The sequence below is a fragment of the Theropithecus gelada genome, chromosome 6 (genome assembly GCF_003255815.1).
Source record: "Theropithecus gelada isolate Dixy chromosome 6, Tgel_1.0, whole genome shotgun sequence".
Classification (NCBI taxonomy): Eukaryota; Metazoa; Chordata; class Mammalia; order Primates; family Cercopithecidae; genus Theropithecus; species Theropithecus gelada.
Genome location: NC_037673.1, coordinates 147979004 through 147997977, shown reverse-complemented (window position 1 = coordinate 147997977; position 18974 = coordinate 147979004). Strand labels below are relative to the sequence as shown.

Genomic DNA, 18974 nt, shown 5'->3' with positions numbered 1-18974 from the left:
CATCCTATGCATTGTGGGATGTTTAGCAGTATCCCTGGCCTCTACCTGCCAGATGCCATTAGCACCACTGCGCCCAAGATGGGACGGCCAAAAGTATCTTCAGACATTGCCAAGTGTCCCTTGAGGGTCAAAATCACCTCCAGTTAAGAACCATAGCAGTAGAAACCATTTTTTTTCCTAACTTGCACCCTGTCTTTTATTTTCTGCCCAGGGTTTCGGGAGTTTTCCACCATGACTATTGCCCTGCTGGGTTTTGCCATATTCTTGCTCCATTGTGCGACCTGTGAGAAGCCTCTAGAAGGGATTCTCTCCTCCTCTGCTTGGCACTTCACACACTCCCATTACAATGCCACCATCTATGAAAACTCTTCTCCCAAGACCTATGTGGAGAGCTTCGAGAAAATGGGCATCTACCTCGCAGAGCCACAGTGGGCAGTGAGGTACCGGATCATCTCTGGAGATGTGGCCAATGCATTTAAAACTGAGGAGTATGTGGTGGGCAACTTCTGCTTCCTAAGAATAAGGACAAAGAGCAGCAACACAGCTCTTCTGAACAGAGAGGTGCGAGACAGCTACACCCTCATCATCCAAGCCACAGAGAAGACCTTGGAGTTGGAAGCTTTGACCCGCGTGGTGATCCACATCCTGGACCAGAATGACCTGAAGCCTCTCTTCTCTCCACCTTCATACAGAGTCACCATCTCTGAGGACATGCCCCTGAAGAGCCCCATCTGCAAGGTGACTGCCACAGATGCTGATCTAGGCCAGAATGCTGAGTTCTATTATGCCTTTAACACAAGGTCAGAGATGTTTGCCATCCATCCCACCAGCGGTGTGGTCACTGTGGCTGGGAAGCTTAACGTCACCTGGCGAGGGAAGCATGAGCTCCAGGTGCTAGCTGTGGACCGCATGCGGAAAATCTCTGAGGGCGATGGGTTTGGCAGCCTGGCTGCACTTGTCATTCATGTGGAGCCTGCCCTCAGGAAGCCCCCAGCCATTGCTTCGGTGGTGGTGACTCCACCAGACAGCAATGATGGTACCACCTATGCCACTGTACTGGTCGACGCAAATAGCTCAGGAGCTGAAGTGGAGTCGGTGGAAGTTGTTGGTGGTGACCCTGGAAAGCACTTCAAAGCCATCAAGTCTTATGCCCAGAGCAATGAGTTCAGTTTGGTGTCTGTCAAAGACATCAACTGGATGGAGTACCTTCATGGGTTCAACCTCAGCCTCCAGGCCAGGAGTGGGAGTGGACCTTATTTTTATTCCCAGATCAGGGGCTTTCACCTACCACCTTCCAAATTGGCTTCCCTCAAATTCGAGAAGGCTGTTTACAGAGTGCAACTTAGTGAGTTTTCCCCTCCTGGCAGTCGGGTAGTGATGGTGAGAGTCACCCCAGCCTTCCCCAACCTGCAGTATGTTCTAAAGCCATCTTCAGAGAATGTAGGATTTAAACTTAATGCTCGAACTGGGTTGATCACCACCACGAAGCTCATGGACTTCCACGACAGAGCCCACTATCAGCTACACATCAGAACTTCACCGGGCCAGGTCTCCACCATGGTTGTCATTGACATTGTGGACTGCAACAACCATGCCCCCATCTTCAACAGGTCTTCCTATGATGGCACCTTGGATGAGAACATCCCTCCAGGCACCAGTGTTTTGGCTGTGACTGCCACTGACCGGGATCACGGGGAGAATGGATATGTCACCTATTCCATTGCTGGACCAAAAGCTTTGCCATTTTCTATTGACCCTTACCTGGGGATCATCTCCACCTCCAAACCCACAGACTATGAACTCATGAAGAGAATTTATACCTTCCGGGTAAGAGCATCAGACTGGGGATCCCCCTTTCGCCGGGAGAAGGAAGTGTCCATTTTTCTTCAGCTCAGGAACTTGAATGACAACCAGCCCATGTTTGAAGAAGTCAACTGCACAGGGTCTATCCACCAAGACTGGCCAGTAGGGAAATCAATAGTGACTATGTCAGCCATAGATGTGGATGAGCTTCAGAACCTAAAATACGAGATTATATCAGGCAATGAATTAGAGTATTTTGATCTAAATCATTTCTCCGGAGTGATATCCCTCAAGCGCTCTTTTATCAATCTCACTGCTGGTCAACCCACCAGTTATTCCCTGAAAATTACAGCCTCAGATGGCAAAAACTATGCCTCACCCACAACTTTGAATATTACTGTGGTGAAGGACCCTCATTTTGAAGTTCCTGTAACATGTGATAAAACAGGAGTATTGACACAGTTCACAAAGACTATCCTCCACTCTATTGGGCTTCAGAACCAGGAGTCCAGTGATGAGGAATTCACTTCTTTAAGCACATATCAGATTAATCATTACACCCCCCAGTTTGAGGACCACTTCCCCCAATCCGTTGATGTCCTTGAGAGTGTCCCTATCAACACCCCCTTGGCCCGCCTAGCAGCCACTGACCCTGATGCTGGTTTTAATGGCAAACTGGTCTATGTGATTGCAGATGGCAATGAGGAGGGCTGCTTTGACATAGAGCTGGAGACAGGGCTGCTCACTGTAGCTGCTCCCTTGGACTATGAAGCCACCAATTTCTACATCCTCAATGTAACAGTATATGACCTGGGCACTCCCCAGAAGTCCTCCTGGAAGCTGCTGACAGTGAATGTGAAAGACTGGAATGACAATGCACCCAGGTTTCCTCCTGGTGGGTATCAGTTAACCATCTCGGAGGACACAGAAGTTGGAACCACAATTGCAGAGCTGACAACCAAAGATGCTGACTCAGAAGACAATGGCAGGGTTCGCTACACCCTGCTAAGCCCCACAGAGAAGTTCTCCCTCCACCCTCTCACCGGGGAACTGGTTGTTACAGGACACCTGGACCGCGAATCAGAGCCTCGGTACATACTCAAGGTGGAGGCCAGGGATCAGCCCAGCAAGGGCCACCAGCTCTTCTCTGTCACTGACCTGATAATCACATTGGAGGATGTCAACGACAACTCTCCCCAGTGCATCACAGAACGCAACAGGCTGAAGGTCCCAGAGGACCTGCCCCCCGGGACTGTCTTGACATTTCTGGATGCCTCTGATCCTGACCTGGGCCCCGCAGGTGAAGTGCGATATGTTCTGATGGATGGCGCCCATGGGACCTTCCGGGTGGACCTGATGACAGGGGCGCTCATTCTGGAGAGGGAGCTGGACTTTGAGAGGCGAGCTGGGTACAATCTGAGCCTGTGGGCCAGTGACAGTGGGAGGCCCCTGGCCCGCAGGACCCTCTGCCATGTGGAGGTGATCGTCCTGGATGTGAATGAGAATCTCCACCCTCCCCACTTTGCCTCCTTCGTGCACCAGGGCCAGGTGCAGGAGAACAGCCCCTCGGGAACTCAGGTGATGGTAGTGGCTGCCCAGGACGATGACAGTGGCTTGGATGGGGAGCTCCAGTACTTCTTGCGCACTGGCACTGGACTCGCAGCCTTCAGCATCAACCAAGACACAGGTACTGGGGGTGGTGTAGGATAGGGTGCCAGGGCCTGGGGTAGATGGGCTGAAGGAAAAAATAAATAGAGATTCCTGTGTATTTTATTTTTAATTTGTTTTTACTGGAAATATATGTCTATATATGTGCATATAGACATACACATATATGCACATATATTACATATTCTGTTTATAAAACTAATACATCAGATTATAAATTTTTTATGTAAAATTTTAAAATGAATGCTCCCCCATGTTCCATCATCCCAGATATAATCTTTATTAACAGTTTGGTCTATAATCTTCTAAAGTTTCTTTCTTTGTGTCTTATATATCATATATTGTTCATTTTATTATTATAAAAATATAGTATAATAGATACTATTCTAAAATTTACTTTTTTCATGTCATATAACATCAACACATTTTATTTGTCAGTTCATTTGTTTTAATTGGCCACATATTATTCTACCATATAGGCATAATATTCTTATTTATATACTTATATGCCTCAGTCTCTACAGAAAAAATTTTTTTCTTTTTTTGAGACAGAGTCTTGCTCTGTCACCCAGGCTGGAGTGAAGTGGTGTAATCTCAGCTCATTGCAATCTCTATCCCCTGAGTTCAAGTGATTCTCCTGCCTTAGGCTCCCGAAAGTAGCTGAAATTACAGGTACCCACCATCATGCCCGGCTAACTTTTGTATTTTTAGTAGCGATGAGGTTTCGCCATGTTGGCCAGGCTGGTCCCGACCTCCTGACCTCAGGTGATCCACCCATCTTGGCCTCCCAAAGTGCTAGGATTGCTAGTGTGAGCCACCATGCCTGGCCGAAAAATTCTTAAAAACGAAGTTTCTAGGTCAGAGGACAATGTGCATTTTCTGTGTTAACAAGTATTTCCAAATTGCTCTCCAAAAATGTGACACAACCACATTCCTTTTTTTAAGTTTCAAGGAAAATATGTGTAAGTCAGCACTTTTTGAGTGCCCAGTACTGGTAAGGCCCTAAGATAGGTACCTGCAGGAGATCCAAGGTGACTAAAGGCAGATGGCTGCCCTCAAAGAGTTTGCAATTTGGTAGGTGATTTATTTCCACCAAAACCAAGTTGTAATAACTTGTTCTCAATGTTGGCTTTCAGCAACCTTTGTCTCTTAACTCTAGCCACTGAAAGAAAACAGCTTAATCTAATTAAGCTGTGTAACTAGAAAGAGCATTAGATTAAGAGTCAATCCCAGACCCAGTTCTTCCACATACTTGCTACATGATCTTGGTCAAGTCTTGCTCCCTCTCTAAGCCTCAGTTTCCCCAGCAGTCGTCTCTGTCATGCTATGACTGTAAGCATGGGCCACGCCATCTCACACAGACCCTGCCAGTACAGCATGATCCATGAGAGCTTGGGGTGTAATCTTCTTTTGCTCATTCTTGGACCCTCAACTTCTAGAACAGTGCTAGCCCATAGTAAGCAATTTGTGGAGGGAATGAACTAAAAAATGAAGCTCAGCCCCTTAAAATCATGAAAATGATGGAGAAGGGAATGGCAATTTATTCATCAAATCCCTAACCCTGAAACTGATTATCTACCAGGACATAAAGTGTGAAGGAAAGAATTTAAGGGCAACTATAAGAAAACCTCACTTACAGAATGTGAAATAGATCAATGGAACTTGGGTTTAAGTAGTCAAGAGAAAGTAGATAAACTACCACTGTCTTCTGAAAACCCTAAATATGCTCACATGCTAAAGGCATGGGCCCATTTTAGCAGAGGAATGTTCTGAGAGGTTCTAGAATAAGGATATTAATTCTCCTATGTTCAAATCAGCATCTCCCACATTATATTGGTAGAAGCAGTTTCTTCTTTTCATAGGAAATCTACTTATTAATATCCTTTCCACAGTACAGTTTGGGGAATGGTGGGTAAGGGTGATTTCTCAAGCCACTTTGAGCTCTAAAGTATTTTGGGTTTGCTGACTTACTGTCCCTAGGAATGATTCAGACTCTGGCACCCCTGGACCGAGAATTTGCATCTTACTACTGGTTGACGGTATTAGCAGTGGACAGGGGTTCCGTGCCCCTCTCTTCTGTAACGGAAGTCTACATTGAGGTTACGGATGCCAATGACAACCCACCCCAGATGTCCCAAGCTGTGTTCTACCCCTCCATCCAGGAGGATGCTCCCGTGGGCACCTCTGTGCTTCAACTGGATGCCTGGGATCCAGACTCCAGTTCCAAAGGGAAGTTGACCTTCAACATCACCAGTGGGAACCACATGGGATTCTTTATTATTCACCCTGTTACAGGTAAGGATCCAAAAACTGGTTGAACAGGGATCTCTAAAATAGTGGTTCTCAAATTGTGGGCCCCAATCAGCGCCATCAGCATTACTGTGAACTTGGAAATTCAAATTCTCCAGCCCCACCCTAAACCCACTGAATCAAAATTTTGAGGGTGAGGCCCAGCAATCCGTGTTTTCGCAAGACTTGCAGGGGATTCTGATGTATTTCAAATGTGTGCTAACATTTGACAATGCTGTTCTACAAAGTCCATCTCTGTGTGAAAATGAAAAGGATCTGGGCCGGGCGCGGTGGCTCAAGCCTGTAATCCCAGCACTTTGGGAGGCCGAGGCGGGTGGATCACGAGGTCAGGAGATTGAGACCATCCTGGCTAACATGGTGAAACCCCGTCTCTACTAAAAATACAAAAAACTAGCCGGGCGTGGTGGCGGGCGCCTGTAGTCCCAGCTACTCGGAGGCTGAGGCAGGAGAATGGCGTGAACCCGGGAGGTGGAGCTTGCAGTGAGCCGAGATCGCGCCACCGCACTCCAGCCTGGGCGACAGAGCGAGACTCCGTCTCAAAAAAAAAAAAAAAAAAAAAGGATCTGTCTTCATGTTTCTTTCCTTGGGGCCCAAGGAAACTAAGCAGGTTGCCCATTGGTCAACCTGAGACTAGTTCAGACCTCCAAATGGTCCCAACCTGACTCTCTCCTGAGTCATGAGCCACAGGTTGAATCCCTTAACCCTAGTTTCAGACTGATCTCAACCCTGCCCAGAGTGTTGGCAATGTGAATCCACTTATGTTGTCAACCATCTCGGGAGCACCTGCCCAAAGCCTTCTGGGGCAAGGATGGTGGATGGTTGGGAGAAATCCAGACATTGGCAGCTGGCAGCAATGAGTCAGACATTGCCCATAAAGGTGTTTTGTTTGATTTGCTTAAGCTTTATACAATTATTTTTTAAGTTGCAGCCAACACATAAAATTAGAAAATTCCACAAAACATTCCAGATTTCTGGTTGTTCTTTAAAAATGGAAGGATCAGGCCACACTGTCTTCATAGTCCCGCTGGGCCACAGTGGCCCGGAGCCAACAGCTGCTCCCTTTGTAGACCTGGCACAGATGCTCTGGTCCCTGCAGTTCCTGCCATCCCCTGTTATTCCCAGCCTGCCTCCCTCATTGACACCACCTGCCTGGCTTTCCTTGGTGCTGCAGTGTGAGAGCTAGGTCCCACTGCTGCCGACGCTTCTTAAAGCCGCATCTTCCTCTTGGGGGATGAACAACAATCCTATTGTAGAGAAGGCTGACATATTCCCCACTGAACCCAACATCCTGTTTTCCGTCTCCAACAATTTACTCTTGTTCGAGAAGGATGGAACCTGGTGAGATTGGAGGAAGGGAAGAATGCGGGCGGGCAGTCCCTTTATTCTTAAGACAAAAGGGAACCAGGAGGAGGATGAGGCTGGGAGTCCTGGAGCAGACAGGAGGGTGAGTGAGATGTAAGTGCCTATTTGCCTGGTAACATTTGTTGCCAACCTTTCCTGTTAACCTTTGACCTCAGGGTATGGAGTAGTTCTAGGAGGAGGATGCTTTTCTCCTGGAAAACAGGCTGAAGCTGGCTCTCTACCTGGGCCCACCCTGTCCCTCCCTGTCCCTCCCTGTCCCACCCTCTTCAGGAGTGGGAAGAGATCTCTCACCTAAGGCATTAACTTCTCAGCTTCTTCCAAATCCTTGCTCTGTTTACTATCAACAGTTCCCTGACAGCAGGTCTGGCAAAATGCCCTAGAGGGCAGAGATGTTCTTAGCCTTCCTGCAGTTGAAAGGAAGAAATCTTTATACGCATGAACATTTTCAAAAGTAGAACAAATCACCAATGCGCCCCCAGCCCACCTTTCTCATCACCATCATTACTTTGTCCCCTTTCCCTACTTGGATGCCTTGCATGGCTTCCCTGTGCCCTTAAGATAAAGTCAGTAAGCCAGACACAGTGGCTCACACCTGTGATCCCAGCACTTGGGGAGGCTGAGGCAGGAGGATAGCTTGAGCCCAGGTGTTCAAGAGCTCCCTGGGCAACATGGCGAAATCCCATCTCTACAAAACATACAAAAATTAGCCTAGTGTGATGGTGTGCACCTGAAGTCCCAGCTACTCAGGAGGCTGAAGTAGCAAGACGGCTTGTGCCTGTGGGGTTGAGGCTGTAGTGAGGCATGATCACATCACTGGTCTCCAGCCTGGGTGACAGAACAAGAGCCTGTCTCGGAAAAGAAAGAAAGAGAGAAAGAGAGAAAGAGAGAGAGAGAGAGAAGGGAGGGAGGGAAGGAAGGAAGGAAGGAAGGAAGGAAGGAAGGAAGGAAGGAAGGAAGGAAGGAAGGAAGGAAGGGAGGGAGGAAGTCAGATTCTGCTGTGTCCTACAAAGTCATGCCTGGTCTGTCCTTGCTGACCTCTCTGGCCTCATCTTGCCCCTCTCCTGCTGCCCCTCCCCATGTTCCAGTCACATGGCCTGCCTCCGTAGGGGCCCCTCCACACAGAATTTTGCATGTGCCATTCTCTCTAGCAGGCGACTCTTCTCTCCTTTTGTCTGGTTAACTCCCGCTCTTCTTTCAGATGCCAGCCCAGCTGTTCTTACCTTAGAGAAGTCTGTCCTGATACCCTAACACACTTTCCAGCACCACCTACTCCTTTTGTGATGTTATATTCACTTGTGTGATTATTCCATTAATAGTCTGTGTCCTTCACTAGACTTCAGAGTTCCCCGAGAAAAGGGGCCCTAACTGTTGGTGTCCACCACAATTTCTTCTGTACCTGTCACACATCAGGAGCTCAACACATAATTGCTAAATGGATGAATGAATCTCTGCCAGCATCCACAATGTTTTGTTAAACTTAGGATTCATTCACACACTCAGCAAATGTTTAAAGGTGTCTGCCCTTATGAGGCTTCTAAACAATGTGCCGTGGAGTTATATGAAGACAAATAAAACACGATTTCAGGTGTTGAGAAATTCAGTCCATCAGGAGCATGAAGATTTGGATATAAACACGATAGAACCAGTTTGAAAGGGTGTAACATCGTAAAATATGCGTAGATACAGTGCCCTGGCCACTCAGAAGAAGGAGGAAGCTGCTCTGGGTGGTAGATCTGCAAGGGCTTCATGGAACAGGGGTGGTTATGCTGAGCTGGAGGGTGGGAGGATTTTGAGAGGCAGCAGTCTGGGAGAGCAAATGGGCGAGGATGATGACACAGATGCTATCTGAGAGGGAGGAAGACCCTGATCTTGTTGAAGACAATACAAGTAGATGGACTTTCTAAAGGTTTATCACAGTTCCACCACTTATAAATAATGAGATCTTGGGAAAGTGATTTACCTGCTCTATGCTTGAGTTTTCTCACCAGTGAAATGGAGATTATAATAGAGACCACCTGGGCTGTTGTGAGGATTAAATGGGTTAATATACAGAGCTACAGAAGAGCTTAGCTGAATGCCTGTGCATGTGAGAGCTCCAAAAGGGTTGGTTCTTTGATGCTGCAGGAGGGAAGAAGAGGAAGATAAAGATGGAAAGGTAGCTGGGGCAAGACCTAGATTGTGGTGACTCAGGATAAGAGGAGTTCAAGATCAGGAATCTATCAGAGATAGAATCAACAACAGTCGGAAAACTGTTGGAGGAGGGAAGATGAAGGGTCAAATATGGGTCTGAGATAGGGTGCTGGGGAAACATTTGTTTGGAGGAGAAAAATGGTAAGAGTGAAGTCCACTGAGTGCCACCTCATCCAGGAAGGGCGAGAGGGGTTTTCTATGCACCTTAGTGAATGTGCACACAGCCCTATGGAGGTGGTTCTGCTATATCCCCATTCTATTCAGGCACTTCTTGGGAACTCTGACACTGACTTCAGAGAGGAGGATGAGGATGAGAATAGGGGCCACTGTGCAGGATGCCACAGGGCATTGATTCCAGAGGCACAGGACCTTAGAAGGTCAGGGGAGGCAGTGGTGAGAGGCAGAAGGAGAAAAGAAAAACCAAATGGGGTTGGAGGAGAGAGGGAGAGAGAGACAGAGAGGCTGAGATTCAGAGGCACAAGGGGAGACGAGAGAGAAGAGCTGGAAGAGAGGAGTAGGATGGTGAAGGAGATACACAGAGAGAAAAGAGCAAAGGGAGAGGAGAGAAGGGCAGGGAGGAAAGGAAGGGATGGAGCCAGATGGAAGGCTTACCTGCCAAGACCCCCTAGTCCTTACGTTCTTCCTGGGGGACCCCAGCCCAAGGCCCTCCCCCATGAGGCACCTGAGCTTGGGGCCAAGCTGGGACAGTGTCCACACCCTCCCGTCCCACAGAAGTGTGTCTTTCCTTCCCTTTGTTCTTCTTTGACTGGAAGGGTGCCTGAGTGTGGAGCTTCTCAGGAGCCTTCTCCAATTCCTCACATGCCAACCTTCAGTTAGGGAAGAAAAAGCTGAAATGACTTGTGTTCAACTACACAAGGCGAAAACATGCCCCTAACAGAGCCCACATCCTCACACCACACTCCCATTGCCATGACTGGAGGCTCTGGCCCAGCACCGAATCCCTGTTCCCCTTGCTGAGCTCCCAGCTCTGTCACTGAGCCCCCCAGGGAACCTCTGGGCTCTTCACTGAGCTTCTTTTTCTACACTTAATTCCATGATCTCAATCACTTCATCACCTAAACAAGATCAGGAAACTTACTGAAAGTGTTCAGATGTTCCATTAACCTTGACCAGTAACTCTGCTTTCATTTACAAGAGACCATCCACATGAACCATGGCCTCTGAGGCCATGGCTTTGGATGACCTCTGGGCCCCTGAAAACCTCCACCTCAACTTCCCGGAATCTTGCAGAGAGCTAGCACCTTCTCTGCCCAACTTCTTCAATTATGGATGAACTGAGAGAAGTGAAAGGAGATGAACTGAGAGGAGCCCCCTCTCTATTCATCTGCACCAGCCTGTCATGGGAAGAGCCAGTACTAGGACCCTAGTGAATAGTAATAATAATAAATGGGGAAAATGCTATCACTTCATGGTTTCTCTGAAACTGAAGGCAATAGTTGTTATTTCTGCTGCAGCTCCTGACAAGCTGCTTTTTTTTTTTCTTTTTCTTTTTCTTTTTTTTTTTTTTTTTTTAAGGAATCTTGCTCTGTCACCCAGGTTGGAGTACAGTGGCGCGATCTTAGCTTACTGCAACTTCTGCCTCTTGGGTTCAAGCAATTCTCCTGTTTCAGCCTCCCTAGTAGCTGGGACTACAGGCACATGCCACAACACCCGGCTAATTTTTTTGTATTTTTAGTAGAGATGAGGTTTTACCATATTGGTCAAGCTGGTCTCAAACTCCTGACCTCAGGTGATCCGCCCACCTCGGCCTCCCAAAGTGCTGGGATTACAGGTGTGAGCCACCATGCCCGGGCGACAAGCTGCCTTTTTTAGTCAACAATATATTGTGTGCAGCATTTCCCCATCTACAAAATGTATTTTGAATAGTTGCTTAAGATTCCTTTTTATGTAAACTGTATACAACTGGTCCCTTATATGGATTGTGTCCAATTATCTGCTTTTAAAACATGACTAAGGTGAACACCGTGTGTACTCATCTTCCCAGATGTATGCACTGATTTCCTTAGAATAAATTCCTTAAAGTGGGATGAGAAGTTCAGAACTTAAGCCAGAAAGATGTTAAAGGTCGCTCAATTCCATTCCTCCTTTTGCAGAGGAGGCTGGGGTTGAAATAAGGTTGGGAGAATTAACAGGAGCTTCCTGGAGTCAAGCAAGGCACAGAGGGGATTAGTGGGTCCCCTGTAAGGAACCTGAGGCTGGAGTTGGGGGTTGGCAGGGCCATAGGAGGGGAAGGGAGAGGCTGAGGCAGGAGGTAGAGTCCTTTCTGGAGGCCTCCCAATCCCAAAGACCCTGAATGCTTTCCCAGCCTCACCATGACCCCTAACCCATTCCTGTCCCAACATGTGAATTCTCAGAATTGAATTGGTTGCCAGGACTTTTTCAGATGTAAAGATAGAAACCCAATGCAGGTTGGCTGAGGCAATAAAAGACATTGTTTTTCTTACTTTATGGAAAATTCCAGACATATGATGGCTGCAGGCACAGGTGTAGCCAGCATTCGAATAATGTAATGAAGGCTCTGCCTCTGCTCATCTCTTGGCCTTATTTTCTCTGAGTGGATCTATCCTCAGGAGTCCCTCTTCTTGTTGCTGTCAGGCTTCCTCCTGTCCTCTCAGCACACCAGCAGAAAAAGTATCTTTCTAGAGCTCTTGCAAAAGTCCCAGAATTGATTCTTATCAGACAGACGGGTCCCTTGTCTATTGCAGAGCCAGTTGTGAGGGCCAGGGGGATAGTCTGTGCTGACTGGCTATCCTTGGGCTATAAACTTCTCCCCAGGAGGTTCAGCCTCACCCCAGATAGTGAAGGACTAAAATGGGTTTCCCCTCAGGAGAACTGGTGTTTGTTAATTAAAAGAAGAGGAAATGAATGATGAGCAGAAGACATCCCGATGCAAACATGTTCCATAGATTTTAGTGACAAGAAACCAAAACTGCATCACAGCAGTGCTGACATTAACCCCTGTGCACCAGTAACCCTACTGGGTGCTTCCAGCTGGCAACCATCCTGACTGGGGAGGCTGCTCATGGTGGGCCGATTGCTGAAGTTTTGATGTATCACCCCTGCCTAATAGTGAAAGCAGGAAGTAGCTGGGAACTTCACCTGACATATTATCTCTGCTGTTCTCTCGCAGCTCCTCACTTCACCCTCCCTTTCCCCCGAGTTTCATTTCCCCTTAGTGTTCTGATGCTCCTCAGCCTACAGTGAGGTCATATTCCAATAGATCCATCATAAGTTAAAAATACTGTCAGTCCAAACTGTGTTTAAACACTGAACCTACAGAACATCATAGCTTAGCCTTGCCTACCTTGTACGTGCTCAGAACACTTGCATTAGCTTAAGGGGGCAAAATCATCTCACACAAAGCCTATTTTATAATAAAGTATTGAATATTTCAACACTTCAGTATTTGTACTCAATACTTCAGTATTTGAATACTGAAGTGAAAGTAAAAAACAATGTATGGGTACTTGAAGTATGGTTTGTACTGAATGTGTATCACTTTCACACCATGATAAAGTAGGAAATTTAAGTTGAACTATCCTACGTCGAGGATGATCTTTAAGTGTTCTTCAAAGATCAGAATTCTTATCTGAGATTTGAATGTAATTCTTGAACTTGCCTCAGTAAAGTGGCCCTGAAAGCCTTTTGCTCATGTCTCTCCCCTACCATCTCTTTCCCAGGTCTCCTATCTACAGCCCGGCAGCTGGACAGAGAGAACAAGGATGAACACATCCTGGAGGTAAGTAATGGTGGTGAATCCATCGACTGGGTTTGAATGCCTCCCACAGAAGGTGATTTGTGGAGCCATGTTAGGCCTTGGAGCCACGTGCATGTCTAGCACTGTGGCTGAGGAGGGTTTGGCCTCAGGGAGGAGGATACACGTGAGCTGAGCCTTGCTGGATGATCCTTGGATCTTTGCTAGCTCCTCAGCACTGAGAAGGGAAGGAGTCTGAAACTGTGTCCAGGCTGGGAAGGCACCATTGATTGATTAGTAATGCCTGCAGGGAGTGAAGGAGAGGGGAGCAGTACATGTGTGCTATGTACTTATTGAGTCCAGTCCATCCCTCCTGGCCCAGGGAGACAGAATCATTCTTGGTCAAACACTAGGTCAGTAGCAGAGCCAGGATGAAGACCAGACCTTTGTCTTCTAGATCTGTGTTCTTTCTAGGATGCCTCTAAAATCACATAGGCATTCCTGGTGCCTATTCCAATGAAAGGCATTGGTTAGTGGCTTAGAGGGAATGAAATCAGAAGAGAAGGAGATCAGGTGGAAATCTAACTATTTCCCCTCCTGAGCTGTCCTTCACTGATTATCTCTTCTAGTTTTAAAGGCATCAGGAGGGGGGAATACATATTCCTCAGCAGGAAATAAATTTTGCCTTTGATAATTCCATGCTCTGCACATTCTTTTTCCTTTGGTAAGAAACAGGTATTATTGGCCAGGTGCAATGGCTCATGCCTGTGATCCCAGCACTTTGGGAGGCTGAGGCGGGCAGATCACTTGAGCTTAGGAGTTCAAGACCAGCCTGGCCAACATGATGAAACCCCATCTCTAATAAAAATACAAAAATTAGCCAGGTGTGGTGGCGGGCGCTTGTAATCCCAGCTACTTCGGAGGCTGAGGCAGGAGAAGCACTTGAATCCGGGAGTGGAGGTTGCAGTGAGCCGAGATCGTGCCACTGCACTCCAGCCTGGGCGATAGAGCGAGACTCAGTCTCAAAAAAAAAAAAAAAAAAAAAAAAAAGAAACAGGTATTATTAGTAAGAAGTAGCTAAATAGCTTTCTAGAATTCCTAAGGACTGAAAGCATTCTCCACAGTTCAGTAACAGATATTTACCTTTAAACACCAAAGTGTTTTTAAAAATTCGGAACCATTTCAGGTGGAAACATCCTGTCTGATATGATGCCCTTGGGGCTATTGATGCCTGTGCTTATTTGCCCTTGCATTAAATAACTACTGGTTCTGAAATGGTTTGGGGGCCTTTTCTCACTCGATTTCATTGCATTGGGCCACGTGTCTGACTCACAAAGTACCACTCATTCCCTCATAAACATTTTCTCATTTGTTTTCTCTAATATTGAGCAGCTTAAGGAAACCAGAGAACTAAGATTATGAGAAACACAAGCAAGTAAAAAGTAGGTAGTCTCTGAGAAATGGCCCAGGGGTTGTCCCACATACACAGCACCAGCTTTTGTCTAGAGACTCTGACTCTGTCTTCTTCCAGTTCTTTCTGCTTCCTTTCTCTGTTCTCACTGGCTTTCCCATGGGCAAAGTTGCCAGAGAGCTGAGTTCCAAGTAGGTGAAGTTATGATAATAAAAAGCACAAGCTTATACCAAAGAACAAACTGACTGATATTTCCAGGTTGTTAAAAGTGGTGGTAGGGCTGTGGTGGGTGGCAAAGCATAGTCACTAATTTGCAATTGTCAGCTCAGGTGCTCATGCTCAATTCTGCCCCCAGGTGACTGTGCTGGACAATGGGGAGCCCTCACTGAAGTCCACCTCCAGGGTGGTGATAGGCATCTTGGACGTCAATGACAATCCACCTGTATTCTCCCATAAACTCTTCAATGTCCGCCTTCCAGAGAGGCTGAGCCCAGTGTCCTCTGGGCCTGTGTACAGGCTGGTGGCTTCAGACCTGGATGAGGGTCTTAATGGCAGAGTCACCTACAGTATCAAGGAGAGCGATGAGGAGGGCTTCAGTATCGACCCGGTCACAGGTGTGGTGTCATCCAGCAGCACTTTTACAGCTGGAGAGTACAACATCCTAACGGTGAGCAGACAGAAGGAAGCCACAGAGGGAGGAGTGGCATGCTGGTTAGTGACCTTCTTTGAGAATTCAGGAGGAGGGAGACAGCCCGCTGTCATGAGGGAAGTGGTACTCTCCTTCCTGGCCTTCTCCCAGAGAAACTGGGAGTCCCAGCTTCAGCCAAAGGATAAAATTCTGGGTCCTTCTCTTTGAGGGCAATAAGGTCTTTGCCTGGGAAATCCCCTCGATTCATAGAAAGAAGGATTTAGTGAGAGTAAGGGAGGATTTGGAATTAATAAGCCTAGGTTCCAATCCTAGTACTGCCATTTTACACCTGTGTGATCTGGGACAAGTCATTTAACCTTTGTTTTATCATTTGTAAAATGGAGATAAGAACGTTTTCCTTGTGAGAAGCCAATATATCAAGTAGCTAGTGCATGGGTGCTTCCATCAGTCAGCCTGAATTCAACCCCTGTCTCATTGCTAGTCAAGCATTTCATCTGGTAGGTGAATAGACCACGCTGAGCCCTAGTTTCTTCTTGTAAAAGAGAGATGATAACAGGACCTCTTCCAAGGTTATTGTGAGGATTAAATCAGATATTGTGCACAAAGCTCTTAGAACAAGGCCTGATAATAGTGAGAATTCAATAAATTCTAGCTTGTTAGGTTTATGGTAGTTGGGAAAAGCAAAGGGCATATGTATGTAAAGTTCAATTTAGGAAGTAGCACACAGTAAGTCTTCAGTTAACAGTGGCATTTATTATTTTTATACTAACCATGAGGTTCTTGAGCACAGGTTGTATGTTTTGTTCACCACCATGCCTGCAGCAACTGGCAGGGTGCCTGTTTACAGCAAGCCCTCAAGTGTGCATCAAATGAATGAACGACTGCATGAGAGGCCAGCTTGGTCAGAATCACAGAACGCTCTGGTTCTCATCCTGGCTGCTTGGGTCTTCTTGTCTCTTGCCCTCAGTTTTGGTGTTGGCCTCCTTTCAGATCAAGGCAACAGACAGTGGGCAGCCACCACTCTCAGCTAGTGTCCGGCTACACATTGAGTGGATCCCTCAGCCTCGGCCGTCCTCCATCCCCCTGGCCTTTGATGAGACCCACTACAGCTTTACAGTCATGGAGACAGACCCTGTGAACCACATGGTGGGGGTCATCAGCGTAGAGGGCAGACCCGGCCTCTTCTGGTTCAACATCTCAGGTGAGGCGAGGCTGAGGGCCCAACGAGCGCCAGGCCCTCCTGTCGTTATACACCAGCTCTAGTTTTCCTGCTACAGTCCTTCTGAGCCCTCTCAAGGTTGGGCTCCTTGGCACCCCCTCTTTCAGCCCTGAGGGCGGACTGCCTCTTCCCTGGTTCTCCGGGAGCACAGGCAGTAAGAATGCCATGAATGCCAAGCTTTCCTTTCACTCCAGCCACGATCTCTAACCCCGGCCAGAGTTGGCAGTGCCTCCAGTTGCCCCAAGAACTTGGGAGACCTAAGATGGTCCAGGAAGACTCAGAGCAGAAACGCGTTGTGTTTCCTTTTCCGCCTCAATGTGAAAATCGTAGTTGACAGTGAGCCTGCCATCAGCTATACCCTGGGGCCAAGCTCAATGTTCTGGCTTCAGGTTTTGCCCTTGAGATCATTCTAGGAGGCACTTGGATCCAGGCTCTGATGGCCTTCTCTGAAATTCCTCTCTGTCTCTAAATCAAGGTTTTGTTTCAACATCTGGGGGTCACAGAACCCTTCAGGAATCTGATGAATGCTTAGGTCCTCATTCCAAAAAGTTGTGTGCACAAACACACACAAATGTAAACCTGCCTACAATTTAGAGGATTTATAGGCTCTTTGAAACCCATCCAGGGATTCCAGGTTAAAAATCTCTAAGAGTTTCAGCACCCACATGAACATGGAGTCCTGGTACAGTTTTCTGTCCTGGCTAAGAGTAGGATAGGACGTATGCCCCTGACCCAAGCTCTTTGAAACTCCTGGACTTACTTCCAGTTCTGGTTTACTGCTCTTTTATTTGACTTTTTTTCTTTAATACCGAATTAATGCATGTACTCTCTAAAAGATTTCAAAAGCACAAATGGGCTGGGCACAGTGGCTTGCACCTGTAATCCCAGCTATTTGAGAGGCTGAAGTAGGAGGATCACTTGAGGCCAAGGCTGAGGTTATAGTGGGCTATGATTGCACCATACACCCCAGCCTGGGTGACAGAGTGAGAGCCTGTCTATAAATAGGTAAATACACACATACAAATGAATGCAGAGAAGAGAATAAAAATCACCTAAAGTCCCACCAATCAGAAGATAATCCACTGTTATAATTTTGATGTGTTTCCTTCTTGTCATTTTTCCTTTACAGGCACACGCGCACGTGCACACACACACACACACACACCCTTAGGGTTATATTAAAATATTGTTTTATAATATTTTTAAGTGTAATATATCGTGAACATATTTCCATGTCACTAAACATATTTCTATATACTAGACATTTTAAAAACTTCATATTATTTTACATTTGGATTCTTATAGTTTATTAATCAATTTGATTTATTAGTAAAATTTAAATGAAAATAACTTGACAACAACTTGACAGAATAAATTACACTTTTGGGACTGGGGAATAAACTACCACCTGTCACCCAGATCTTTACCACCTTTACCACCTTTACCATCTTTACCACTGTGGACTTTACCACCACGTCCTCTGAGCCTGACAACCAAAGCCTGTCTTATGCTGTGATGCCTAAACCACTGAGGTTGTGTGTGCTTTCTCCCCACTCCCACTCTAGGTGGGGATAAGGACATGGACTTTGACATTGAGAAGACCACAGGCAGCATCGTCATTGCCAGGCCTCTTGATACCAGGAGGAGGTCGAGCTATAACTTGACTGTCGAGGTGACAGATGGGTCCCGCACCATTGCCACCCAGGTTAGAGGCCTCAGCTGGGGACCGCTGTGTTGAGAGGAGATGGAAGGCCTCCTTGGTTGGGATGAGGCTACAGAGGTTTTTTGTGGATGTGGTGTTCCTCAAGGAACACTGAATTTGAATCAACGTTCTTGTCTAATACACTCTGTAATTCTGTGACCCTGGGAGAATTCTTGCTCCCACTCTGAATCTGTCTATAATTGGAAGCTTGTTTAAATGAGCAGTTTTAATTAAAGATAGAGTACCATGGGGCTACCAATGGGTATAGGGGGATGATGACTGGGTAAGTGGGGCTCTGAATGTCTATTCTGGCTTCAGACAGAGTTTTATCTGTTTCTTACATTTGGATTTCACACAACATGTCACTTGATGGAAAGGCCCTTCAAGAAAATTTTTGTTTTTGAAAAACACTAGACTGTGTAGCATCTGAAGGTCTTTTGATTTTGAAATACTATCATTCATTCAACAAATATTTATCGAGTGATTGCTGAGTGCCAGACACTGTGCTAGGCCTGGGTGGTACAGGGAGGTCCAGACAGACCCAGTCCCTGTTCCCCTGGGGCTCGCAGTGGACCTTCTCCCTGACCTCCCTCCCTAGGTCCACATCTTCATGATTGCCAACATTAACCACCATCGGCCCCAGTTTCTGGAAACTCGTTATGAGGTCAGAGTGCCCCAGGACACCGTGCCAGGGGTGGAGCTCCTACGAGTCCAGGCCATAGATCAAGACAAGGGCAAAAGCCTCATCTATACCATACATGGCAGCCAAGACCCAGGAAGTGCCAGCCTCTTCCAGTTGGACCCAAGCACTGGTGTCCTGGTAACAGTGGGAAAATTGGACCTGGGCTCGGGGCCCTCCCAGCACACACTGACAGTCATGGTGAGTAAATGGAAAAATCTGGTGAGAATATGCTTGCATGTAGATGTGTGGGGGTGGACGTGCTT

General features: G+C 46.9%; 1 protein-coding gene across 1 annotated transcript in view; it reads left to right on the top strand.

Moving 5' to 3' along the window:
• Positions 1-224: 224 nt before the first annotated feature.
• The window catches only part of FAT2 (FAT atypical cadherin 2), a 65401-nt gene continuing 46651 nt past the window's right edge, over positions 225-18974 (top strand). Inside the window, exons 1-7 of the mRNA XM_025388071.1 lie at positions 225-3490; positions 5452-5766; positions 13035-13093; positions 14815-15126; positions 16099-16309; positions 17893-18032; positions 18628-18909. Coding sequence (XP_025243856.1) covers positions 232-3490; positions 5452-5766; positions 13035-13093; positions 14815-15126; positions 16099-16309; positions 17893-18032; positions 18628-18909 — 4578 coding nt within the window. The 5' untranslated portion in view covers positions 225-231. The remainder of the gene's footprint in view (positions 3491-5451; positions 5767-13034; positions 13094-14814; positions 15127-16098; positions 16310-17892; positions 18033-18627; positions 18910-18974) is intronic.